This window comes from Sinocyclocheilus grahami, unplaced genomic scaffold (genome assembly GCF_001515645.1).
Source record: "Sinocyclocheilus grahami isolate Dianchi unplaced genomic scaffold, SAMN03320097.WGS_v1.1 scaffold351.1, whole genome shotgun sequence".
Lineage (NCBI taxonomy): Eukaryota > Metazoa > Chordata > Actinopteri > Cypriniformes > Cyprinidae > Sinocyclocheilus > Sinocyclocheilus grahami.
In genome coordinates, this window is record NW_015505530.1 from 898,975 (window position 1) to 926,466 (window position 27,492).

General features: G+C 37.2%; 3 protein-coding genes across 4 annotated transcripts; 2 read left to right on the forward strand and 1 right to left on the reverse strand.

Annotated features, from left to right (window-relative positions):
• Positions 1-761: 761 nt before the first annotated feature.
• Positions 762-25,623, reverse strand: LOC107548636 (V-set and transmembrane domain-containing protein 4-like). 2 transcript variants are annotated; one of them, XM_016229407.1, is made up of 8 exons: positions 25,565-25,623; positions 7,609-8,004; positions 3,152-3,205; positions 2,633-2,740; positions 2,411-2,444; positions 2,191-2,315; positions 1,755-1,813; positions 762-933 (listed from the first exon to the last, which is right to left on the reverse strand). In XM_016229407.1, exons 2-8 carry the CDS (start codon positions 7,955-7,957, stop codon positions 772-774), a joined length of 891 nt encoding a protein of 296 aa, XP_016084893.1. In that variant the 5' UTR covers positions 7,958-8,004; positions 25,565-25,623; the 3' UTR covers positions 762-771. The 2 variants fall into 2 exon arrangements, with proteins under 2 accessions (XP_016084893.1, XP_016084892.1); XM_016229406.1 differs by lacking the exon at positions 25,565-25,623 and adding an exon at positions 9,340-9,478.
• LOC107548607 (uncharacterized) lies at positions 17,820-20,417 on the forward strand. Its single transcript, XM_016229360.1, has one exon. It carries the CDS (start codon positions 17,895-17,897, stop codon positions 20,415-20,417), a length of 2,523 nt encoding a protein of 840 aa, XP_016084846.1. The 5' UTR covers positions 17,820-17,894.
• On the forward strand, positions 21,212-24,268 carry LOC107548608 (uncharacterized). Its single transcript, XM_016229361.1, has one exon. The coding sequence runs from the start codon at positions 21,212-21,214 to the stop codon at positions 24,266-24,268; it is 3,057 nt and encodes a 1,018-aa protein (XP_016084847.1).
• Positions 25,624-27,492: the final 1,869 nt, after the last annotated feature.

A 27,492-nucleotide genomic window follows, 5' to 3' on the forward strand; every position in this document is an offset into this window, starting at 1 on the left:
TAAATTGAAATTCCCATTGAAATAACTTGCCCTTTAATGCACTATAGCTGGCATATGTATTTTTAGTTATGGAAAGTAAACTACAACAAACAAGGTAACTGATCTTACAGGTCTTATTCTGGTTATATCAGAGGGTTAAATGTTCTTTGATATGCTTCAATAAACAACACAATGATGACCTGTTTAAACGTTCAAGAATGAGACAATAAATCAATGTGCTCTTTTGCGCATCCTCTGCTTTAAGAGGAGTAATCTTTATTTTATACAACATAGCAAAAAATAAAATTGTTACATACTTTACAAAATTGCATCATCAAATTCCACATGTTTGGAGTTAAATCCATAATGCAACCCTTACTTTTTAGGCTAAAAAAAGGGTCTCAAAATCATAGGTACTTAAATGTGCCCATATACAGTGGGTACGGAAAGTATTCAGACCCCCTTAAATTTTTCACTCTTTGTTATATTGCAGCCATTTGCTAAAATCATTTATGTTAATTTTTTCCTCATTAATGTACACACAGCACCCCATATTGACAGAAAAACACAGAATTGTTGACATTTTTGCAGATTTATTAAAAAAGAAAAACTGAAATATCACATGGTCCTAAGTATTCAGACCCTTTGCTCAGTATTTAGTAGAAGCAAAACGCTGCTGTTGTACTACAGATTTTATACTAGAAATACTAGTACACGTGAAATAACAGAACATCAGTATGTAGGTAAAAATATTTTAATCTTATAAATAATTGTGATATGAAACTCTAATATTTACACTTGCTTCTCCACAAAGAGTATTTGGGCATATACAGTCCCCGTGCATTGTGTTTTAGGCTCAATTTGTGCACATCCAGTCAAGTCTGTTTTCAGCTCAGGCTTCGGTTTCACCAGCTCCAGCTCTGCATATGTCAGGCTGTCCTCTACCAACCTTGGCTTGAAGACGAGAAGAGAACAGGGTATTTCAGATATATGAAAACTACAGTATATGGTCAGAGGTCTAAAAGAGGAGTTTCTCTGGGGAATGTGGGGTCAGAACAACATGAAATTATAGGTATAATTTTAGGATTGTTCATAGACGGTTCTAACTAAGAGTCTCAAGTATGTCGGAACAGCCACTTCATCTGATAAACATATATTTCAGATGGTCAAAGGAAGTACTTCTAAAATAGAATGCAAACAAGCAAGTGGACAGAACAGCAGGATAGACATATAAATGTTCTCCGATCCCCTGCCAGTCACACTTATTTAAGGAAGTCTGTGTTCTGCTAGAAGAGTCTATAAAGCTTGTCATCATTGACCAACCAGATTACAACTGGATTTCACAATACAATGCTGGACCGTAAAACATTTTCTGTTTTTTTGCTGCTTTTCTGCATTTTGGTGATGATTTCCCTGGAAACTAATCTAATAAGACTCAAGCATGTTAAACAAATAATCACGCTTTGGAAAGTAATAATTGTAAATAAAATTATAACACCCATAAATGGAGGTTGGTATAGCAATAACTGTGGCGAACATAAAGCTCAATGAGAAAGCCACATTATTTCCCTCTTGCATGTTTCTAGTCTGTGAAAATTCAATTGAGAGGCTAAAAATAGTGTGTCGTTTGATGCAAATATTATAAAATTGTGAATAAAAAGATTATTATTATTATTATTAACCCTATGAGCATAAAGTAATCTTTTTACTGCTTTAGTATGAAAGAAAAGAATGCTCTTATGTAAAATGAGTTCAATAAAAGTTAGCATTCCTACCATTTTTGTAGGTTGTGCCTTTAAAAGTTTGGTCCTACGCGGCTTTCTTGGTACAGGTGCTAGAAAAAAAAGAAGAATGAGAGAGAGAAAGAAAGAAAAAGAAAAACACCAAAAATTGTGTGATACATTTAAGGGTTCAACATTTGCTAACATTAAATAATTTAAAGCATTTATTAACTTTGCTCTATATAATTTCAATGTAAATAACAATTCATTCATGTATTTTAAATAATAATAATGAACAATAGTATATTCATAAATTACCATTAACCTATATTATTAAATGCAATAAATGCTCATTCATGGTTCAAAATAACTAATGTATATTAACTAGCTAACTGAATTGAACCTTCATGTACAGTGTTACCCAACATTTTGATAACCCAGTCATTTTTGATTTGGTGTTTTAATGTAAGGGTTTCAGTCTGTTATGTACCTTTAGCTGGTATCTGTGGTGGTGGTAGTGGTTCAGTGACGTCTCTGAGCTGTGGTTTGTGTCGTCTCTCTTTTCTGTGCATTGCAGGAGAGGAGCTGCACACACTGGTTACTGTCTCTCCCGAGCTGGATATATAAAACGCAATGATGTTATTCTTAGAATCAGTCTAAGAATCAATAATAACAGTAAAGCAGTGATAAATCATTTTGCATTGGTTTACCTGTTTTCTGGACACTTCACAAGGTAATAACTGGCTAGATAGAGATAATTGAACAAGCATAAAACATAAATAAATAATATGTGTGTAGTAAAAAGAAACAGAATCATACAATAAGAATACAATCGTTTTTTATATATTTTGAAATGCATTTTGCTTTGATGACACTGTATTTTTAAACGTGTCATCATGTAAATGATAAATGATGTTAAAAAAGCTCATCACCTCGTAGTCTTCGTTTGTGCTGCAGGTGCTGACATGTGATAGTCATGGCAAAGACAAGCATACAGACCAGACCAATAGAGCAGATGAGCACAGCACAAAGATACAAATCTGAGAAAGATCACAGCAAAACAATGTGCTGTAAACACTAAATTACAACACGCACTGACCTGGCAGACAACAAATAAAAACTTTCTTGAAAAGTGATATATCAGTTATCTTTTTTTGTTTTGTTTTTAACAGAAATGGAATTAAAACTATAATTTACACACACAATTCCAGTATAAGCTTGGGAAGAGCTGACCACAAATATAAACCAAACGCTGTGAGCACACTTGGTTTACACTTGGTTGAATTTGGTTTGGTCTTTCTCCACCAGAAAGGAGGAAATGTAACACACTCGCCAAAGTCTGTCCAACACTGTAAGCTGTGATCCTATCCACTCGATCAGTGACAGAGACTCCAGACTGCAATAAACAACATGTTGCCTTATTTTATTAAAATAATGAGGTAACAGCATACCTTCAAACATGCGGCATATGACATCAGCTTTTCCTGTGCTCGCTATATGATGTACTGAAAACATTAAAAGAGACAAAAGTATGAAAAGTAAAAATAGAAAAAGGTCAAATGTTTAAAAATAATTTTATTAAAGGAAGAAACATTTTATGAGAACTGCTTTTATTGGCCTTTGGGGTTACACCGTGTCTACACCGGACGCGAGCGGCGCGATGTGACAAAACACAATAGAACCTATTATGCTGTCTACACTGGATGCGGTGCGGTGCGGCACGACAAATTCCCGACAGTAAACTGCTGCGGTGTTCTATTTATGACGTACTGACACAAATTTCAAATGATTTTCAACGGTCACTTCGCGTCCAGTGTAGATAGACTTTAGCTGTCACGTCCGGTGTAGACACGGTGTTAGGTCCGTTTTTTTTTTCAGTTGTTGTGGATTTTATTATGCTTAACATTTGTATTGCAATTTTACATTCTAAGTTTAGGGGAAAAACACGATAATGAAATGTATTAACATTGTTGCATATTTGACTCAAGGCTCAACCTGGTCATTCTCCCCAACATCTTGTATTCCGTGCAGATTTTTTGCAGGGTTGTGCTTGATGAGGCTTCAATATGACCAGGCAAGGACATTTAGATTAAAAGGAATTTGTGTTAGAGTCCTCTTAAAAATATTTAACCTTTGACCCTGAGAAATGTGGCTTTAATAAATCTATCACAGAAAGCTCATAAACAGCTATTAATACATACAGCATGCATTACATCAATGTTTAAATAACTTAGTCTACTACATACTGTTCACATTTGTTTACCTGGAAACAAAATTCAGATTTTTGAGAATATATGGAAAATCATATTTTCTCTCATTCTTTCATTAATTTTTCTTCTTTAAAATGCTTACTGCATGGCATTTTTTAAAACATGTCAGGTCAGGGAAAATTGCTTACAGATGTTGAGAGTAATGCTGGACAGAATTACTTTCAAAAATAATTGTTTGATATTTAGTTAAAATGTCAAATTAGCTGAATAAAATTTAGATCATTGTATGATGAAACACAATAAAGGTTCTCACTCTCTTAAAACTGTAATTTTTGTGCCACTATCATCACAACAAAAAACAACAACAACAAAAAAAACAACTGTTTTCAGGAAGTTTCCTGAACACTTCCTCCATTTGCCATAGGCCAGCCAAGAATTTTCTGCCCCCAAACCAACACCATTGCTGTGTTGCTGTGTTGGGAAGGTTAAGATGTTGAAGAAGAGTTCAAGAAGGTAAATCAATCTACAAATGGAAATCTCTACATATTCAGTTAGGAGAAAGTATTTAAAATTTAAAATTCCCATTGTTAATTACTAGAGCAGTGAAAATCACAAGGGCTGAGCTCTAAAGAAACCCTTCCAAAAACACCTACATAAGCCTTGATCAGCAGCATATTAAAGTACTTCTTAGCACCCTTCTTTCTGTGTTCTGAGTCCTAACGGATCCTGTTGTGCGTCTCCTCTCACATGCACTATATTAGTACTGACTAAATCTGCAGCAGGTATACATTTACACTGTCACGAATCCTGTCCTTGGACTTCTGTTCATTCACCACCAGAGGTCCCCCTTTCCATTACATTGACTCTCGCACAACACAAACTGTTGCATAGCACCCCGGACTACATATCCCATCATTCATTGCACCGTTTGCACACTGCACTGATTGCACTCATTGCACACAGCTGTTTCTTATCACCTCACTCACTATATAACACCCCCTCAAATTGCCATTCTCTGCTGAGTATTGTTTAGCCCGTACCCCATTCCGAGAATCTGTGTTTTCCTTGTTTTGCCTTGCCTTGCCGGTTTTCGCGGTTTCTGATCTTTGCCTGTTTTCCTGGATTTTTCCCTCTCGTCTCGCCCCTGTGATTCTGTCTGCCGATCGATGACCTACGCTAGCCCTGGGACTATTCTTGTGTTTTGCCTGCCATATACCTGTTTGCCATTGTTTGACCCTGCCTGTTTACCACGTCTCTTTAATAAAGCCTGCAGATGGATCCACACGTCTCATGTCTCGTCAGCCCCGTCACATACACATCTGATCTGCATTTTCTTTCAAGTCTGCAGACATTTTCAGATCTGCAGACACATTGTGCAATAACATTTGAGAACAAAGGGCACACTACTTCCAAAGTCAAACGGGTGGGGAACAGTATATGTTTGTGTGCCGCTTTTGTTTTGGAAAAGCATTCATTCATTTTCAGGCCGACCCGGTGGCTGTAAAGTTGGTTGAAGTGGTTAACCCCGCACTGTGGTCCTGCTTTGGTCGGTTTATGGGGTATCTCAGCTGGTTGACATTGTTTTGTTGTATCTTTCACGAGACAAATTCCCCTGTTTAAGTCAACCTACTACCTCCATTTCCTTCCTTATTTGTTTTTTTCTTTTTTCTTGTTTCTCAGATTCAGTTAAGTGGGGTATCTGTGGTTGTCTAACCCCTGCAATAATATTCTGTTGCTTTTATTCCTTCAAAACCACATCTTTATGTCTGTGAAATATATGCTGATGTTTTTCTTCAAATAAATCATCAGCTACATATGCACTTTATGGAATGGTTTTTAAAAAAGTATTTTTACTGCATTTATCTCTTTTCTAAACAAACCCTGCTTAAATATACCGCGAATTATAACTTCTAAAATACACTTATAACTTTGTTTTTTTTTATTTTATCAGTTATACAAAGAAATCTTTTAGATGCAGTGGTTTTTCATAGCCAATGATGTAGCATAACTGTAAATCTTTTTTTTTGTAATTAACAGCATAACTGTAAATAACTTTTTGTACTTTATAAATTATTGAGCTACTTTAAATAAATAGTTCATCCAAGAATGAAATTGTCATTATTCACTCACTCTCATGTTGTTCCAAACCCATCTTTCTTCAGTGGAAGATAAAATAAGAAATATGACTTGTGCACTGTATTCCAAGCCTTCTGAAACCTATAAAAGCTTTGTGTGAGGAACATATTGAAATGTAATTTATTATTCACTGAAAATCTTTACATCTGCCCTAGTTCTCACTGGCACACCCTTGAGAGAACAAAACGTATCTTTTCAAATGACTTGATCCAGTTCTCAAAATCAGGCTGACTTATTCATGGACTGATCCAGTTCTCAAGTTGAAGGTGAAGATTTTCAGTGAATAACTTACATTTTAGTCTATTGATCACGCAAAATGATTTTTAAAAGACTGAAAGCTCTAGTATGTACTTCAGAATCTCCTTTTGTGTTCTACAGCAGCAAGAAAGTCTTTGGCCGAAATTAAGTAAATGATGACAGAATGCTTATTTTTGAGTGAACTGTCACTTCAAGTGCATGCAACTAATACTTCTTTGTTCTCTTTATTGTCGCTAGCATCAGGCAATTGCCATTTATCAGGCAGATGATTCATCCAATGGACGCTGAGGGGACCTGTCCGAGCACCATAGGAAAACTCATAATTCAGCCAGAGTAAATGTTTTCAGTTGCATCCTTGCCAAGTCTCCTCTCCCTGTCCCCACAGGTTGCTCTCGTTAACAGCCTCATGGTCTGTTTGTTTTGGTTCAGAACCCTTTTATAGTGGAAATGATGTATATATATATGTGGAAGGTCAAACCCTGAAACTTACAAATGCACTGAAGCTAGCATGTAAGAAAAGGCTACAATGCGAGAAATGGGAACGTTTATGCCTCATTTTCTCATTGATTATTTGAAATTTTATGGACCATTCAAAAACTATTTGGATTTGGGCTTTGAACTGTTGACATGGAGTAATGTCACTATGTGAATCTGATATAGTCACTCTTTTGTGATGTTCTGAAAAGACAGACCATCCCCTCTGTAATAGAGGTTTACAAATAGCTAACAATGAACTTTGTCACCAATTGTGGAATTGGAATTGACCCTGTGCTGGATGAACTGAAGGATTAGTGAACTGGAGGAAACAGCTGTTGTGTGGTTAGCCCTGACCGTGGCAAGACATCACTCTTCCACCACATCCAACTTAACCACAGTGTTTGCTGGCGCTAGTGACTAGTTCATGAATTAAATGTTAGTTTTATACTCCAGATTGCTTACTTGCATAAAAAGCTTTTACATTGTGAATTTTGTCATTTGCATTTTGCATATATCTGCACTGTTCTATGCCATTTATTAGTATAAGTAGTGCAAAGTAGTGTGTTCACACTGAAAAATGAGGTAAAGTCGGAAGTATGCTTTGGGTTCAGGTTAGCTAACATGCTAAAGCTAATGGCAATACCAAAATGAGAGGATGCGCACTTGATAAATCAACTGAAAAAGGCAAATGTTTCCATTTAGAGAAACAAAACAAACAAACAAACTGCTTCATTTCAGACGATAATAGCCTTAAGATGTCATATACTAGAAGGTACATAGTGTATTGTACATCATTTAAGAGACAGCTTTAAAAATCCTTAAGTTACCTCGTAATTCCATGCTTCCTGTTCCATTCGACGAGGCCCTCCACTTGTTTCTGTGCTTCCGTATTTCTTGCACTTTACAGGTATAGTTGCCCTCATCCTCCAGGGACACATTCAGGATCAGCATACGATAGATCTGTCCATCCATTTCTTCCCACAGGTAGAACCTGGTCTGGGGAAAGTGCTTGCTGTAGTTGCCGTAATATTTGGTCTTCTTCATGCCCATTCTGACCACGAGGTGCTCGTCTTCAGGGGTAGGGAAGTAGAGCCAGCGTAGCACCAGGACACTGCTGCTTCTCTTTCTCTGAGACACTAAGCAGGACAAAGTGATATTGTCTCCCTCCATACACATGCTGACTGGCCCAGGGTTGACGGTCACGTTTAAAGCTTCACTCAGCTCTGGGAAAAACAGTAAAAAAGAATAAAAACATGTTTAGACTTCCTCTGTTTTGTTGCTGCTGATGTGTAATAGCTGCAGATGTATTATATTAAATACAGTATATCTGATTTAATGATAAAATATAAAAAAATCCAAGAAAGTAATTGCCTATCATGATTTAAATGCGCAGGCAAAAGAGAAATAAAATAGATTTTAATCATAAAAAGAAAACCTAAGAGATTAACAAATTGCACATTTATTTTTCAGAAATGTTAAATGTATACAAATATTTATTGTTTTCCTATAGTACTTTTTATACCTCAAAAAGATAATTGCATACAGTAAAATCTGTAGTAATTAAACATTTAAGTTATATAAACAATTATAGAAATGTATTCTGATTTTAAGATTTAATTGCCATAGGCGTCCTCTCTTTCTCTCTCTATCTTAAAAATAAAGGTGCTTCAAAAGGTTCTTCACAGCGATGCCATAGAAGAACCATTTTTGGTTCCACAAAGAACCATTCAGTCAAAGGTTCTTTAAAGAACCATCTCTTTCTTACCTTTTTATAATCTGAAGAACATTTTTTCACCACAAAGATCCTTTTGTGAAACAGAAAGGTTCTTCAGATGTTAAAGGTTCTTTATAGAACCATTTAGACAAAAAGGTTCTTCTATGGCATCGTGAAGCACCTTTATTTTTAAGAGTGTACTGTAGCATATATATATATATATATATATATATATATATATATATTGTTATCTCCTTTTCTGGACCAAATATCTGAATGTATCTGGGTTTAACATGCCGTGCCAAACAAAAACTACAGGTGGAAAACATTTGTCTGCCTTCTTGAACTACAGGACAGAGCAGGGAACGCAACAACAAGATTGTATCCAGCTGTTAAAAGCCTTTGTCGTGTTTATGTTGTGTCCCAATTATTTGAGTCCCTCAGGGGTCAACTAGGGCTCTGTTTTCAATGTAAAAACCACATCACAAGAGAGATTTGGACATAAACAAAAAGCCCACAATAATATTTTTGAATAAATCCCTGACCTGGAAATGTCTAGACTGTTCTGAACAATGCAACATTTTGCAATATGTTTATGTACTGAAGAAAAATACATATATTTAATGTAAAATGAGGTAAGTGAATAAAAGTAGAAAAGTTTTGTTTACTTACTTTTTTTTTTAGCATGCAAAATAGTTTTATGCAGATGAACGCTGCAGTTACATGTGTAACAAATGGGAAGCTGTTGTCTGAAAAATCATCTCACTGATCATGTACCCCCTGAAAGCTATTTTGCAAGTTGTTTCGTCATTGCATATTAATAGGCCAACATAAACAGTCTTACCTCCAATAAAAGCCCTAGTCAGGAGAACTATCGCAAAAGCAGAGAGCTTCATTTTGCAGACCTGTAGGCTCCATAAACCCAACTAACGTCAAGAAAAGAATGGAGTCCCTGGGATTTTCTCTCCTTTTCTTTCTCTTTCTCCTTCTCAGTGTGTGTGTGTGTGTGTGTGTGTGTGTAATCTGAACAGTGCATGCTCTGTTCCCAGTTAGAAACACCCCTCCTTTCCCAGTCTTTCTTTTTTCACCCGCTCTCTTTTTCTTTTTCTCTATCTATCCTGTAATCACTCCCGCTGCCAGTTAAAAGTACGTAGGAAATGTCATTTCCTGAGGGAATCTTTGGAAGCAGCACAAAATTTCAGCTGGACCTACAGCATATGAAAGTAGGAGAAGTAGCCAGGTCTTCGTAGCGTTTACATCCTTATGTTAGATAATGAGTGCGGTGGACTCTCACAAAGCTTAAACGAATTGTTTACCCAAAAATGAAGATTAATGTTGATCCAAACTCATGACTTTCTTTCTTCTGGTAAACACGAAGATATTTTAATGTTACGTAGAGTAGTTTATTTCTTCCATGCAATTACAATGATTGTGACTGAGGATTTTAAGCTTTAAAAAGGGCACAGTACTGTAGTCTGAAAAACTCATGCACTATACATAATTTATACAAAATATATAAAAGCTTTGTGTAACAAACTGACCAAACATTGACTTTTAAAAATATGACTCTTAAAAATATGTACTCTGTCTGGAGTTGTAAATAGTTTTCTGTCTTCAGCACACATTTCTTGTCCACCCATCTCGTGGTTTGAAGCATAATGGTTTATTGGGTAGGGTAATGTGCAGAGCTAGTGGTTTCTCCTGACAACTGCTGCCAAGAGGAGTAGAATTACACAATGTGCTAATATATAGCAACAAAGTATAGGACTACAGCTTAACACGTGCCCTGCGAGTGCAATACTTTTGTCTTTAACTCTGTATTGTTTGGAAAAAATCTTTCCATTTTTCGGATCAAGGAAGAATTGATTGCATAGGGCCTATACAACATGTTGTAATATGCTGCCTGGAGACAAAGCCTGTTGTGAATTTCACAGTCTACATTAATACATGAAACATGTTGAACTCAACTAAACAAGCAACTGCCATGGAAATGGCAGTTATTAGTAAACTTTGATATGATGGAATCAGTCACTCTCATAAATCAGATGTTTCCTATTTTTCAAAGATTTTTTGCATAGCACAAGCCACATGATAAGAGTCTCAGCAGTCTAAACAAGTAGGAATTCTATGTATAAACAATTCTCTAAAAATGCCACCACTTATCTTTCAGGACTGCCTCCAACTCACTGATTACAACTAGGAAAAAAGGACTGTATTTGACATCTTTGACTACATTCAAAATGGAATACTATCATGCATTTACTAAATTGGCTATATTGTTTTTTTGTTTTGTGTTTTTTTTTTTTATTAAATGTGAAATGGAATTAGCATCCAGTTATCATCCTGAAAAGAAGTACAGTTACTGTTACATCAATAATGAGTCAAGAAACGTTCAAAATCACAGCTGGTTCCTTTACCATATTGGAAATGTAAATGCTGCATTGTGGAATACTGTATTGATGCATGCATAGGCTTACTGTACATACTGTATGCTGCAGAAATAGCAGTATAAGCGAGGCTATTCCAAAAAGCATTAGACAATATAGCAAACAGTATTGACATCACTTCTGGAGTTAAAACTAGTATTTTTTTTTCAAGCTCATTTATCAGGTTTTTCTTTGCAAAACACCTGTTTTGTCTATTCTAATTAACCAGTTAATCATGCCAGCAAAATGCAAGGACAACTCAATTCATTTTGAATACCACATTAATTCCTGCTATCAGGACTCTACACTGACTCCATGTGGCTATTACACAGAAGATGCCAGATCCTCTCACATGGAACCAACTCACATCTGCGCATATGCAAATATGAGATCCATTTTATAGTTATATACTGTATATGGCTTTTATAGTTCAAGAAGATATAAAATGGTTCACTTTGTTCAGTCTGGAAGCTTGTGTTTTGGATTACATTTTGCAGCAAATGTGTATAAACTGGTGCGTGTGTGTGCCAATAAAAAGGTTTACCCTTTGATAATGTAATACACAGTGATTCTTTCACTTATTCAATTACAGTTTAAGACATTGCCCACCCGTAGACCTGACTCCTGCAGCGAAGTCATGCATTTCATATCAGAGTAGATTAAAAGGGCTCATGGAGAGAAGCTCTCAGTCAATCAGTAAGTGGCTTGTTAATGTAATACAGGAGTCAGCGGGAGAGACGGCACAATAACACACACATCACATCAACAACATCTTATCACCAACAGCTAATACAGGAGCCTTCCTGTCCAGTCTCTACTATGGGCATCTCCGGCTTGGTCAGTGCTGGGTACAGTAAGGTGCTTGACCGACCTCTACAGATGCCTCAAAGTTTTTAATGGGAGTCGAGGACCAGGGGAAATCAAAAGGAGATGCTCTCTCATATCTCTGGTACATGTAGCATCTCGAGGGAGCTCTTGTTAAACTCATTTGGGCCACTCGCAAGGCAACAAAGCAACACAAAGACACCCTTCCATTAAATCACTCGCTCAGTTTGTTTGTTTATTGGCTCTGCCATTAGGGCAAATTATTCTCAGTTAATTGGTTTTATAATTATACCACTGGATATGCAGAGGACCAGCATTGTGGCACTCAAAAAAAGACCCAGCGAGGAAATAGGACTGTTTAATGACCTAGATTATTTACATATTATAGCCTGTTGCTGTTCTCCAGTATTGGTAAACCGTGACAATTTTCTGGGAATAAAAAAACTCTTGAATCATGATCTTTGGATGTTAGCGATCATAGTTTGAAACCAGGCTTATTAGTTGTGAACTACTGAAATACTGTAGTAGGCCCAGTGGATCAGCATTTTAAAAAAGCCCATAACATTTGAATTAAAATAAAAAAATGCCGTAAGCATTTGTCACTCAGAATTCATCACAATTCAGTTTCTTCTCTATCTATTGACATATTCATTCAAATGACTGTGGTTTTAATAAAAAGAGACAGAGCAGACCCCTCAGGAGGGAGTCATTTAGCTCAAGCTTTATTCAGATGGGGGCGGTGGCTAATTAAGTCAAAGACCAGCTAATATCCTTGATACAATCAATATCCGAGAACATTACAGGCGCCATAAGAAGAGCTATGCGTTATTTTCTCTCAGCGGCATTTTGTAAATGAGCTGGGGAGCAGTGACGTAATTCTAATACTTGATGGCCTAAGTACTTTCAGTGACTGTGCTTATTGACAGTGTTAATTATTCACCTTTGATACACACAGAGTTTAAAAACAACTGTCATTTCAATTAAGATACAACAACTCCATGACTAGGGCTGGGTATTGAGCTCGATACTTTTTAGGCACAGACCGAATTGACTCGATACTATCGAGTATCGAAAAATGTCTTGTCGTTCGTACCAAATGTCATACCAGATTTCGATACCTAAGGGTTTCAGTAAGCCAGTAAGTGTGCAGCATGCTTGATGTGCCTAAATCAAGTGCTGGTGATTGGCTCTGGTGAGGCATCCAGGAAAAACACTAGTTTACGCCGGTTCCACCCAGAGATGTGGCTCACACGTGAGGCTGTAGTGTGTAGGCGTCCCAACCCCCATAGATGTAAAGCTACATTTAGCTCGATAGAAGTGAGCTACGTGCATGAATTGTGTTCCGATCGATATGATCCCTATACAGTGTTCATTGCTCTCTCCTCCCTGAGCAGGGGAAATCCGTCAAAGTTTACTTCACTTCGGAATATGGGCTGGAATTGGGAACTGGTGATGTAGTCTGTTGTAGTAATGTTGTCTCTGGTATTCTGGTCTGTGAGCGTATATGCGTTCAGGGGGTGTGGCTTTGGACAGCGATTGCAGGGAGGGTGGAAGGTTTGCAGGCTAAAGTTAGCATTTTCCAAATTTCTCCTACTGCACCTTTAATGTCATTAAAAAAAATTACAAAATGATTAAATACTCTTGTGTCTGCCACTGGTTAGTTAAACAGATAGTCCAGTCCTGAACTCACACTATACTGGTTGAATGTTGCTGTTTTTGACTACTCAAACAAGCAGTTTATATATTTATACTGTGAAACTTAACCTTTACTTCTAGGACGCTATGCAAATTAAACTGAAAAAAAAAATCTATAAGATGGAATATTGCTTCTGATGTAAAACTTATTTTATAGATGTTTAGAATTTTCTACTAGAAAAAGTTTCTTGCAGTGTAAAAAACATTATTTTTCATGATCAGAATTTTCATGATTGCACAAATGAATGCAAAAACGTTTATGACAACAAAAATTATGGATTTCTGAATTGTTATATTGTAACCATCACTCATGTTTTCAGCTGTTAGACTCGTGTTATTGTGGTCATAACATGTCATCTTGTTCAGCTGAGGATAATGAATTGCTCAGTATCAGGCAGTGCTGTAAACTACAGCTGTGAGTGTTGAGGAAGTAGTGAGTGAGGGAGAAACAGCTCTGATGAGAGCTTAGCAACAGAGCTCTAAAGAAGAGTGAGGGCAGCCCTGCCGCTCCACATGGGAGTGTCCATCACCTTTACACACCAGGCCCTCTGGTGCAGCCTCCTGGGAAAGAGCTCACTGCACCCATGTCCTATTATAGCAGTACCTGGCTGCAAAATGAAGACTGGTGTGAGATAGCTTGACATCAGGGGGACATTTGAAAATGGATTGACTGAAAGGGGGAGGAGCTGGCTCAAAAAATACCCCTCCTATTTTGACCCTTTTATTACCCCCTTATATTAAGGTAATTGGCAACAGAGACTGTCCAGTTTATTCAATTTTCTTAGACTTTAATAACTCAGTTACTGGGCTGACTGTGGTAAAAAAAAATTGGGGTAAAAGACATGTTTAACACTTAAAATCCCCAAAAGGGGTCAGATATCATCTGTTGACAAGTCTGTGGGCACAGTTCAGCCAAAAGAAGAAAGTAACACTTGTATGTGAAGCAAGAAGCTATTTTTACACCATGGGCACATGTTCATCTGGTTAGATACGTGCTATCCACCACAACAACTCCACAAGTGGATGCATGTTATGCCACAAACAACAGATTTTTCTCCTGGCATTATACATTTCAGTGGTGCTCCAATGTAATTTTGATTATTAAGGCCTGACATGGAACAACAGAATTACAGGCTTGGGATTTTTTTTTTCATCTGCTTGACACTTGACACCACATGGTTATTCCAATACATGTACTGTCTCAAGCCATCGCCCCATGTTTCCAGCTCGTTCATCTCTGCCTGATGCCACTGCTATTTCAGCGTGTTTCTGCTTCGGAACCCTCGTTGCTTTAGCCCCACCAGGGCCCTTGTACAAAGTGGCCTTTACATCTGCACTTTGTCAACTTTAAGGAGAGCATTGTTGAAGAGATTTTTTTGCTGCACATATGCAACAGATGAGGAATAGCTTCTTTCTAAAGCATGAAAACAATTCTCCACTAAAAAATGCGATATAAGAGCAAAAGGTAAGAAAAAAAGCACACTTGTGTACAGAATGTAATGTGGATAGTTTATGCAAATGTACTGTCTCAAGCCATCGCCCCATGTTTCCAGCTCGTTCATCTCTGCCTGATGCCACTGCTATTTCAGCGTGTTTCTGCTTCGGAACCCTCGTTGCTTTAGCCCCACCAGGGCCCTTGTACAAAGTGGCCTTTACATCTGCACTTTGTCAACTTTAAGGAGAGCATTGTTGAAGAGATTTTTTTGCTGCACATACGCACTGAAGGAGGAATAGCTTCTTTCTAAAGCATGAAAACAATTCTCCACTAAAAAATGCGATATAAGAGCAAAAGGTAAGAAAAAAAGCACACTTGTGTACAGAATGTAATGTGGATAGTTTATGCAAGGTGTTAAAATCTAACTAAAATGTCTTTATTATATAGTTTATAGAAATATGTAATTATTAATAATAAATATGTTATTATTTGTGGGTATGAGTACCATAATCCAAAATATGTATTTACAGCAATAAAAGAAATTGCAATGTTAAGTTTCAGTTGATTCATGACGCAAAGTATGATATATTTCCATTGAAATTATGCTTTTAAGTTTTTATTATCTTTAATAAAACAATGTACATGCAGACAGTGTAACCCTAACTACTATTTATTATTATTATGTTTTCATACTACTAAGCAAGGATGTATCCAAATGTAAAAATAAATAAATGTAAATGTTTAAGAATCTATCATTGAAAAAAAAAATATTGGTTGAGCATTATTCTGAATATTAAGAGGATGTGTCTGTTGTGGTTACAGCCCTGTATTAAAGTAGCATCTGTAATGTCCAAACTGCTCTGTGAATGCAGGACAGGCAGGGACAAGAATAAAAGAGTTAAAAGACTATCCGAATCAGCCTCAAACAAATATCATAAAGATTAGACTGAAAACTTTAATGTTTATTAATCATACAGACAACACTTCAACTCAAAGTAATAATAATTATAATTAAAATCAGTGTGTGTATATACACATATACGTGTGTGTGTGTGTGTGTGTGTGTCTACACATTCATACTTCTACATACTTGCATATACTAGATCAACACAAAGGAAAAGACATTCCAGAGGTATTCTCACCAAAATGTCTTGCATGTTTCAAAGCATCAGGGGAATTTATTTTTAAATTTATTTTTAAATTAAAAAAAGTTTTAAATTAACCACACTGCTGTGGGGGAAGTAGGCTATTTATAGCTATTCCCCAGAAATTAGCAAAGAGTCTTGAAATAATTGCCATTACATTTGTTGTACTGAATACTGCTCTGCATAAAAGGTGAAATATTAAAAGAATCCATATTTAATTATATTTATTAAATTTTCACAACTGTAAACATGCCGTTTTGTAATATGTAAAGTCAAAATGCATAAAATGAACAGTTCTAATTACTTCAAAACATACTAACATTTAAATGATCTAAAATTGGATGTAATGCTAGAACCAAATACTTCTGTAATTCTACCACTACTACCATATGAACTCCATGTGCAGGGTGTTCCAGTGGGACCCATTTTAGCATGTAAGCAAGTGTCAGAGAAGGTTAATATGTGATCCTGTGTAAGAATGGGAAGCAGTTTCCTTCTCTAAATATACTTCACATGATATGAATATGCAGGATACAAGGCAAAGGTGCAGCTCAACTCACAAATGATCATATTTAAAGGTCAAAGACTAGCAGTGCGATTTGCAAGACCTTTGTCGAAACTACAGTGAACTGCAAGTTTATGACATCTCTGGTACTTTTGCAGGAAAGGAAGGCATTTTGATCACCTTTTAGAAGGTGAACTACTTAAATGCAAGACACCCTGCATCAGCCATCTGAAGACTGACAGGGACAACTGCGCCGTGCCCATGAGAGTGAGCGCTTGAAATGAGCTCCCTGGAAAAGCGCCACGCAGGCCAGCGGGGAAGCATGCAGGGCCACCGCAAATACTCAGATGGCCTCAGTGACACATCCAGCAGCGGCAGCTTTATGGACGACACAGACAGGGAGGTGAGCAACCTCACCGATCGTGCCTTCAGGAGCCTGTGCATCGGAGAGGAGGCCATTTACAATGACTCAGAATTATTCTCATCTCCTACTGAACGACACAAGGCATTTGCAGATGAAACCCAGCAAAAGACAATCTCCCACGAAGCATTGTCATACAGCATTCAGCAATATGGGGAAGCAGAAGTACAGTCAGAGATGGCCTCGACATTCCAGCATTCCTATGTGGATGTAACCCACCAGGAACAGGCTTTCAGAGAGGGAAGCTTGTCTTATATGAACAATGGCTCCAAGGAGGTGCCATGGCAGCAGAGCAGGAGCACATCCAGGGTGTCATCTCTAATCAAAGCCTTTAGTTCAGGGGAGTGTTACCATGACAACGGGACATGTGACGTTATTCTGGCAAGGGATAGGTATAGAGACTTTGGCAGTGAATCATGGGACAAATCAGCTATGCTAAGCATCCAAAGAGAACTTCAGGATCTTCAGGATATGAAGTTCTCTTCAGGATATCATCAGAATTTTAAGTCAGGCCCCTTTCAATCTTACAGAAACCATTTTTACGCATCTGACGTGGCTGCCACAGTGGCGCAGATGGACACAACTGTCCTGATGAAATCTTCGAAAAGTAAGTTCAAGACACTGAACTCTACAAACAGTTTTTTCCATAGTGAATTTAGTCCCTTCCAGCTTTGGGAAGAGTACAACAGGTTCTCATTCCAAAGTACAAATGTGTTAGGGTTTATGTCGGCTAGCGAATTCCCACGGTGGTATGATTCTCCCATGTTGCATCTGACGTGGCTGCCACAGTGGCGCAGATGGACACAACTGTCCTGATGAAATCTTCGAAAAGTAAGTTCAAGACACTGAACTCTACAAACAGTTTTTTCCATAGTGAATTTAGTCCCTTCCAGCTTTGGGAAGAGTACAACAGGTTCTCATTCCAAAGTACAAATGTGTCAGGGTTTATGTCGGCTAGCGAATTCCCACGGTGGTATGATTCTCCCATGTACAAAGAGCTGAAAGACAACCACAGAATTCCAAACTCTCCATCTGAAAGTAGGAGCTTCAATCAGAGACAAATTCAGGATGTTGTGGCCAGCCAGCGCTCCAGGTCCACAGTTGTCCAGAAAGCCTCCGCAATTGAGAAGAGGTGCGAATCTGAAATGGCTTCCAACTATCCACCTTGGAAAAAAAGCAATAACTTAGTAAGGAACAAACTTCCAGGCAACCGGCCCTCCACAGTCTCACCTACTAATGAGAGAACATGTAGGCCGGATTCAAATTTGTTTAGAAATAACAAAGTTACACACGAGATAGTGGTTGAGAGCAACCTGCCTAGCAGTGTGACGCCATTCAATATCACTCAGCTCCTCACACCAGTTATTCACACAAGACAAGAAACAGAGACGTCTGAGATCCTGCAGTTTGCACACACACCTTCTGTTTCTGATTATTCTTCCCAGGGTGAAACTGACCCTAAACTTCAGACTGATGTCAAACATCTGCGTGACAGCTACAAATCTAAAGCTTCAAGTCTGCTATTCAACCTCAAAGATAACCGAAAAAGAGTCAAGAGTACGTACAGTCCCACTAGATTTAAAGGGCTAGAAATAACAGATCGAAATAAGCAGACCTCAAAGCTGGAGGGCCGAGAATCCAGATTTTCAGATATTTTTGTATCCCAAGAAACTGCTCAGGAGAATTTGATTGGAATGGATGCACGGGCCTCATGTAACCTAATTCAAGAGCCCAGTGCAGCTCCTATCACCCCTAAAGATTATACAGGTGACTTTGGATCATATGATAATTTTACATTAACTTCACCTCAAATTCAGGACAGAGTCGCTAATTACAAATTGTTCCGTGGAAGTTCAGAGGGTCACTCTCCCAGCACAGATCCACTGGCTAACACAGAGCTCTCAACACACTATCTTTCAGCACAGGATAAAAGCTCTCTGACATCAGAAGGTCAATTAAAAGACCTCAATGGTACTTTTATTCCTGCTAGGCCAGAAATAGCAAATGTGCTTCCAAAGGCTTACCCACCCACCCATTCTCTGCCTGCTCAGACATCAGAGCTTTACGGCCAGAGTGATAACGCAAGTCAAAATGATCTAAAACAAAGAAAGGACTTTGGAAGAAAAACATTTATTGAATACAGTCAAAACAATGCTGTAAAAGAAAAATGTTCATGGGACCAGATTGGTTCAGTCAAGGAAACAGACAGAAGATCTGAATCACAGCCATTTAGAGGAGAAATAGCAGCACTGATTGAGATGGACAAACAGAGAAAGGCCACCGCTAAGCAATATTTTGCCAATGACAGCTATTCTGTCCGAAAGGAAACGTACATGCAAAAAGTGAATGAAGACATTAAACTTGGTCGACTTACAAAGGAGGAGGAGAAAGAGGTCAGGGAAGACACAATATCACCCAGGAAAACATCTTACAGTGAAAAATCTATACATGACAACGAATTAAGCACATTTTCAAAGCCTACTGAATCATACGGAATACCAAAAAACTGTCTCCAGACCAAAACATTTCCTCTAACAGAAGTTCATGGTGGTTTACAAAGCTTCAGTGTCAACAATGATTTTGTTAAAGGAGTACCAGAGCAAATTTCTTCTTTTAACACCATGGTGACACAAAATAGATTTGATCAGAGAGCTCATTACTATAAAGGTAAAGAGAATGAAGGATTGTACTCTTATCAGCCATACAGGTATGAGCCTAACAAACAGTGGCACATGTCATCAACAAGTGAAGATAGACACACTAAGGAAAGTGTATGGACACAGAAACAATCAGAGATGTTTGAGCAAACTGGTGCCAAGAGTTATAAAATCTCCAATACATCTTCAAGTACACTACACATACATCAAAAGGAGTTTTCCACCAATAATGGTGCACCAAATCCTGCTTTGCAAGATAAAGATTCAGTCATCCCAAACATTGATACCTCACATCAAAATAATACAAGTTTACCAACTAAACAAGAAAACAGGTTCAGCATAAATGATATTCTTGCCATTAGAGATAATGAGCAAGCAATGAGGTTAAGAGATAATACATTTGTTTTGGCTAAAACAGAAAACCCACAAAATCAAATTAAATATGATACAGCTGAAAAACTAACCATAACAGAGCCTGTAAAAGAGCAACAAGGCTACAAATTGCAGGACATTACAAGTCCATCACCTGGCTATGTGAGAAAGGATTTTCAAAATATAAATGAAACAAATATTAGCACTTACAGAAAAGACAGTACAATGAGTAAAGATACTGACATGGTCACAACAAGAGTGCTTTCTTACAAGGAAAGAAGCCAAATTAAACAAGAAATACTGACGTCGAAATTGAAAGCACATGCTCAAAAGGAAATATCAGCAATTAAAAGGGACTTTCCAAACAAGGCATTCTTGCGAGAAATGCAACAAAAGCAGGAGGGACTATCAATAATGATGGCCAAGAAGGTAATTCTGTAAAGAAGGAAATCACAGCAGACAAGCTGAATCATTTGTTTGAAGATATCACTTATTCCAGTGTAACCCAGTACAAAGAACAAATTAAATTGCACAACAATCATCCCAAGAATAGATCTCCACCATCAACAGAAATACAACCTCTTAATTTTGAAGATAATCAGAATGCAGTCCCAGAAAAGAAGGAGGGGAATGTAAAATACAAACCTTTTGCTATAGAAAGGCTGAATGACAAACATCCAGCTGATGATAATGAGATGAAAGAAAAAACGTCTACTCAGGACAGAAGGGCAACAGTGGCAAATATGAAAAATAATGTCCATAAAAACTACCAGCCATCCAGAATCTCAGAAGATAAACAAATAATTATGACAAGCTCAGAGAATATAAACACTAATAAGGAATCGGCAAAGCAAAGTCATGAAATGTCATCAGGTGAATCGATGTCAGGTCATTTGACAGCCACAGTCAAGACCTACAGAGAGAACTACACTTCCCATAATCCACCTGCACAGCATAATGAAAAACAAACAGTTCAGCATGATCAGAAAGAAAATATGTATGAAAGTAGCCAGAGTCAGTATACTTCCTCTGAAAAAGCTGTGACTAAACCTGCTGATATAATCAAAGAAGACTTGCATATTACAAGCACTGAAACTACAAAATCAAACAGTGGTTTGAATAAAAATTATCTCTTGGGATTGGAGAAAAACACACCCAGAGTTGAGGAAGCGTATGTACATCTTAAAAGTAAGATTATTGCTGCTGTGGAGCAGTCTAAAAATGAACCACTGCAAATGACAGGAAATATTTATGTTGTATCTAATTCTAGAGTGTCCCCAAAGAAAACTGAGAATGTATCCCTGACGGCTAAACAACCTACAACAACAGATGAATCAACAAGACCAACAAAGACTGAGGTTTTAAAGGCACCCATTTCATCCGTGGCAAAGGATCCAGTCAACACTAAACTCATTGAAAGTACAATTCCTGAAAGGATGATACCCCAATCTAAAAAGAAGTCTGAAAAGGTGGAAGGTGAAGACAAATTGTTTAATGATACTGATACATTTACGTCTCAAAAGAATAAAATACATGGAACAGAAACATTTAACTTAAAGGTTGAGAAAACTTTGCATGAGGCAAAACAAAAGGATCCTGTAATGGCTATGAAACAAGAATCTGTCTCAGACAAACATGCTCAAACTCTGCAAAAGAATGTAAAGGAGGATGAGAAAGAAGGGGAGAAAAAGTCACAAGAGAAGTTACAAGTTGAATTTAACACGAGTAATGAAATTATAAACAGGATGAAGATGGTTTTAAAAGATGGCACTGCCACACATGTTAATAATTATAGGGATAAAGTTAGCAGTATTGGTGAGGATGTGTGTACTGTTGTAAAACAAGACCAGGCCTGTTTTGAAGTCCCAAAAATTCACTTAGAGTACATAAAAGTGTCTACAGCGGAAGTATCATCAAACAAGGAATTCATGGCAGGTCACAAAAACCAACATGAAGTGACAAAGAAGAAAAATCTGAAAGGAAAGAAAGGAGCTGTCGTGACTGAATTGGTGGGTGAAAAAGACTTTACAGAGACTTTACAAAATAACTTACCAGTTAAGCCCCTTACAGTCCAAAATGAACCCAAAACTGTGGATAATATGAAAGGGCACATTGAAATGACATGCAAAAATACATATGATGTTGGAAAAGAAATCACACCACTTAAGAAAGACAGTCCAAGTAAATTAGAAGCAGCTGAGACTCAAGATATAAAAATCTATGATAATAAACAACCCACACTGAACAGTGACAAAAGAAAGAAAGACCCTGTATTAAGTCTGAGTGGTCAAAATGATGGTGATTTGAAACTTAATGAAAACAGAAGCAGCCTCAGAGGGAAGAAAGAAAGAAATGTTGAAGCTTCTGAGACAAAACAGGGTGATCAGACTGATACAAACCAGTATCAGCAAGAAACAAAAGGAAGTGCACGATATGAACAAGAGCATGCTCAGTTAAGTCAACAGGACACAAGAAAAGAAGGGACATTGTCCAAACCAGAGCCTACTCAGAGGAACAAGAAGGTGACTAGACCAGAAATATCAGCTATTGCAGATTATGCTAGATTGAAAGTTATCTCTGCTGAAGACGATACAAAAGAGATTGATTTATTCCCTAAAACTGACTTCTACAACAGTTATGATCAGCCAGTTTTAAGAACTCATAAAGATTTATATGGAAATGTGTCGGATATAGGGGGAGGATCTAAAAGAGATGTCATTTCAATGGAGAAATGTCAAAATCTCAAGCAAAAAACATCACAACTTAAAAAACAAACAGATAAAGAGATGTTACCTCAAAAACAAAACCACTTGATTCCCAGTACAGTTCAACTAAAACCTTTATCACTGGTAGCTTCAGGTTCACAAGACGAAGCTGCATCAATGGGCACCAAACCAAGGGATCTAACGAATCAAAAGGAATCAAACACTAAACCAACTTTCATGGAGCATCCAAACAGAAGAGAAGGGAACACAATTTATCAGTCCAAGAATCCCCAAGTTGTACCATTGCAAGCCGGCTGTACAATAAGCAGATCAAGACAAATGACTCATGACAAAACAACTGAAAAGGGCAATCTTTCTCATTATGGAAGACAAGAATCTCTTGCAAACTTTTCATCGTCTGGCACTGTAAAAGCAGCAGACAACCTAATAAATATGACATCACCACCTGGAGAAGAAATGGAAGAACTAAAATATTACACAGTGAATGCACTTGACACTGAAATCAAGCCAAAAGAAGCACCTGAACCACCTCCTCCATGTCTCAAAATGTCTCAAAACACAGACTCAGCTGAAAAATCAGAGAAAGAAAAAAAAGACGACTCATTTTTGCAAAGTCTAATAGACTATGGTAAAGTTCATGCAATAGGACCGCGATCCAACTCTTCTTCTCCAGCCATGGGGAAGCCCGTCATGTTCAGAGTGAAGGATAATACCATCAGAACATCTTCTGTGACCAAAACCGTCAAGCCATGTTTTCACAGGTCATTATCTGAAGACTTCAGGATTGGCTCCCCAAAGGAACACTTGAGCGGATCAGAGAAAGAAGATGAAATTCACCCCAAAGAGTCTGCTAACCCTCCAGTCAACCATGAACTGACTATTGCTGCCCATTGGTTCCATAAATTGAAAGAGACACTCCACAATAACTTGCCCTCAGCAGAATATGCAACAAAACAATCAAAGAGCCATCAGAGAAGGAGCCAACATTTTGAGGAAGAAGAAACTCGTTCTGTCATCAGCACAATGTCAGAGGATATGGAGAACTGTACAGCAAGCCTCACAGATGTGGCCAACATAAGTGTAGCCTTCATGCCCAAGCATGAAAGTTACAGAGACACATACCAAAGGCCTGCGTCCGCCTGCTACGAAAGACCAGAGTCATCCTGCTATGAAAGACCAGAATCAGCCTGTAGTGATATGAGGCCATTCGGAAAACCTCCAGCGGTGCCCACAAAATCTGAAAAAGCTCTTCGGCGAGCACAAAGACTTACAACGAGGCGTATGAAAAAGGCAGAGACCCCCAAGATGGCACCTGAAAACCAAGAACAGCTAGAGTCCAAATCAATCAGAAATGTCTCTGGTGTGCCCTCTTCACCTTCAGACACACTGTCAACACATCTAGCAGTACAAGCCTCACCTCCTCTTTCACAGTATGACATCCAGCCAAATTACACCCCCCCCAGCACACAGTATAGTCGCCCAACCTTTCCCCGTGACACAGAGAAAGCTTTTGCAAGACCCAAACTCAGGGCAGTACTTCATGGTGGATGTACCACTACCGGTTAAGACAAAGACATTTTATGACCCAGTAACGGGTAAATACATACAGCTGAATGTCCGTCAGAGGTCTCATGGTGCTCTAACACAGCCAGCATCGTTGGAGATGACTTCATTCAAACAAAATTTGAAACAATTGATTTGTGTCATTATTTAGTTTAGTTTAGGGTTTTTTAGGCTTGCTTGGCCTCTCTCCAGTTAATTTGATGTAACAATGCTTCTCATAATAGAATGAATTACTGGACTGAATAATCAATAATCCACGTGCAATGAATGTTACGAACAATCTTCTAAAAATACTAGGCTACTACAATAACTCTAAATTACTTAAAACCATCACAGGCCATTTGTTTCTTTGTTTGCTTGCTGTGCGGGAATTCATTTTGGAAAAGAAAAAAAAGATTAACAACAGCAACAGTGTCTAAATTGATTTTTCCCTTGGGTTTTCTCAAAGTGGAGACATCTTTATCAGCCGATGCAATGTGCATTTACAATAGTATTTCTATTGTCTGAGAGAAACATACTGAGGACGACAGGTCACATATGGAGCAAACATGTTTTAGGTTTGGATATTTAAAAACTAAAAAATGTAAAAAGTTTGTTATGACCAGCGTCTTGCCTGGGTTTGACACATTGCCTAGTTCATGAGTTCACATTTTTATAACATTTCTAATCACTTCAAATCATTGCAAGATAAGCATATTTCGCTTGCTATTAAACTCTATTTCTAACTATTTTCTAACTCTATTTCTAAGAATTTTCGGTTTCGGCCCAGAATTTTCATTTCGGTGCATCCCTAGCCAAAATGTATAATAAAGAAGAAAAACATTTTTTTTTTTAAATGTCATTTAAAATAACTCTCCCGGGAAAATAAAGTTAAAATAAGAAGTGACTCATCCTGAACTCACTCATTTTGTCCAATCAAAAGCTCTCTAGAATGACCATGTCCCGCCCCTACTCCTGACCAGCACTAGCAAGTAGCTACGTTCATCGCTGTGATGTAAACAAATGGCTACTGGCTATTAAAAAAGAGACAAGCCCTTCAACAATTCAATAGAAAATGTATCAGCACAGGGGAAAAAAGAGAAAAAACCTTCGAATACATTTTGTGGATCTGTAGGTAAAAAAGAGTGAACATTTATATAATATTTTGAAACATTTAGATTTAGTGTATGCAAGTCTACATAGGCTACTATAAGGCCCATACATGTAAATGATACATTTTCACGTAAAATACTAAGGTTAAATGTATAAATTAATACGTATCCAATATGCATATTGGTGAAAAGTCCATCAGCCACTCGCCTTCACATCATGTTGTTTGCTGGAAAAAATGACGATAGTGTTCAATCTGTCAATCTAGAGGGCGCTGTGAAGACAGGATTTAGAAGCACTGCGTCTTTACCCTTTTTTGAGACCTGTAGGGTTATGAGCCGGACCAGGTGATCTCTGTTTGATGACAGAAGAGTGATAAAAATACATAAATTTAAAAAAGCACAATAGGTGTGCTCCCCTAATCAGTCATAACGTAGGACTTTATCAGGTGCCACGTGATCTTAATTAGTTCTGCTTTGCATAATTAAATATTTAGAGAGGATTTCTGATTTAATATTTAAGTTTAGACATTATGTTTCATCTTTATGTTGGGTTAAATGTTTAACCCAACCTTCTGGGAAGTTTTATTTAACTCGACTATACTGATTAAAAAATACTATAAATTAACCCAAAATAGATTCGAAATTAACATGTATTTATATGTTAAATAAATGAACATTTATTAATAAGTTCAATAATTGATAAGCCAATTTTTTACATTTTTAATTGCTTATTAATAAATGTTCACCTTTTGATTATTGCTGATTCCTCTTGTAATTATGTGTCTGATTTTACATTTACAACCCGTCTTGGGTTTATTTTAAGCCAGTCATACAGTCATTTTTAAACAATAGTTAAGTTAAATAAAACTACCCAGAAGGTTGGGTAAAACATTTAACCCAACCACTGGGGTTGTCCATATTTTACCCAGCGCTGTGTTGTATTTAACCCAGCATTTTTTAGAGTGTATACATTTTTAATCTTTATTTAATAATATTTTATATGCAAGACTTATCTAAACTTTAGATGTACCTGTATAGTTCATCCAAATGTATAAAATCTGGCATTAAAAACAGCACAACTAATTTTAACTAGTTTGAGTATGGAGCACATGTACAGTTATTTTCAGTATATTTTGTTGTAGATTCAGTGCATTCTTCCATCTGTTTGCATGTGTTGTGTGAAATGAGAATTTTCATTTGTTTCGCACTTAATGTCATGTTATGAGTAATAGTAATTCTGCTTGTTATATGGAGATGATGCCACACCAGCTAATTAATAATATTGCGGCCTGGTCAAACTTAATTTTCTCTAACCTTATTTGTATATATTATAATAATCTAATTTTCAATTAAAGTTCAATTTATATAATACCATATTTTTACACATATTTTGAACAAAGCGTTTATTATTGTCACCAAACAATGCAAATGCCAAGCTGGACTGTTTCATCAGGCAAGACTTTTGACATTATCTGGCTCTGCTTTGTCACCAGGGTGTCACATCATGAATAATTAAATCACTACTTTGTGATAATACATAATTCAACATCAATTATTAATGCTAATGTGTGTGCAGTTTACTCAATTGTGTTATTGACTATCAAAAGTAATTTCCTGAAAATCCTCAAGGACGAGAATTTAATAAGTCCAGCTTCTTTTCAAAGGTAGCAGTGAAGTGTTCTTAAACTATGTTGCTTTTCCAATATTGCTAAGTGTTTCTTTGAAAACCAGTACTCACGTTTCCTTTTAATAACCTATTTGATGGTAAATGCCTTTTCCTCATCATATAATAGCACTGACAATCTAAAACATTGTGGTTTTGTTTGTATTTTTTAGTATAAAAGAAAATTAAAAGAATTGAGAAAGTCATGATGAACGTTAAGATAAATAAATAATAAGACCAACCATTGCTTCCATTTTTGCAGCTCTACCGCTTGTGAACTAATTAATAATTGATCATAGCCAGATGGTATGAGCAATAGGCAACAGGAGATGTACATGTTTAATTGTTTTATGGAACATGTCAAAACAGGACCAGTGTCTGAAATCTTGCAGTCTATCATGGATGTACAGATGTGATGACAAGAGAGATGTCAGTTACCATCACATCAGCATGAATAAGAGTTACCCGGATCA

Excerpts from the sequence above, each read along its gene's own strand:
- LOC107548608 (XM_016229361.1), top strand. The coding sequence starts at position 21,212 with ATGACAGGAAATATTTATGTTGTATCTAATTCTAGAGTGTCCCCAAAG.
- LOC107548607 (XM_016229360.1), top strand. The coding sequence starts at position 17,895 with ATGTCGGCTAGCGAATTCCCACGGTGGTATGATTCTCCCATGTACAAA.
- LOC107548636 (XM_016229406.1), bottom strand. The coding sequence starts at position 9,391 with ATGAAGCTCTCTGCTTTTGCGATAGTTCTCCTGACTAGGGCTTTTATT. Across the intron at positions 3,206-7,608 it reads AGGAAGCATGGAATTACGAG|TACATCATATAGCGAGCACA; the intron begins GTAACTTAAGGA and ends TAATGTTTTCAG. Across the intron at positions 934-1,754 it reads AGGCACAACCTACAAAAATG|CCAAGGTTGGTAGAGGACAG; the intron begins GTAGGAATGCTA and ends CTCGTCTTCAAG.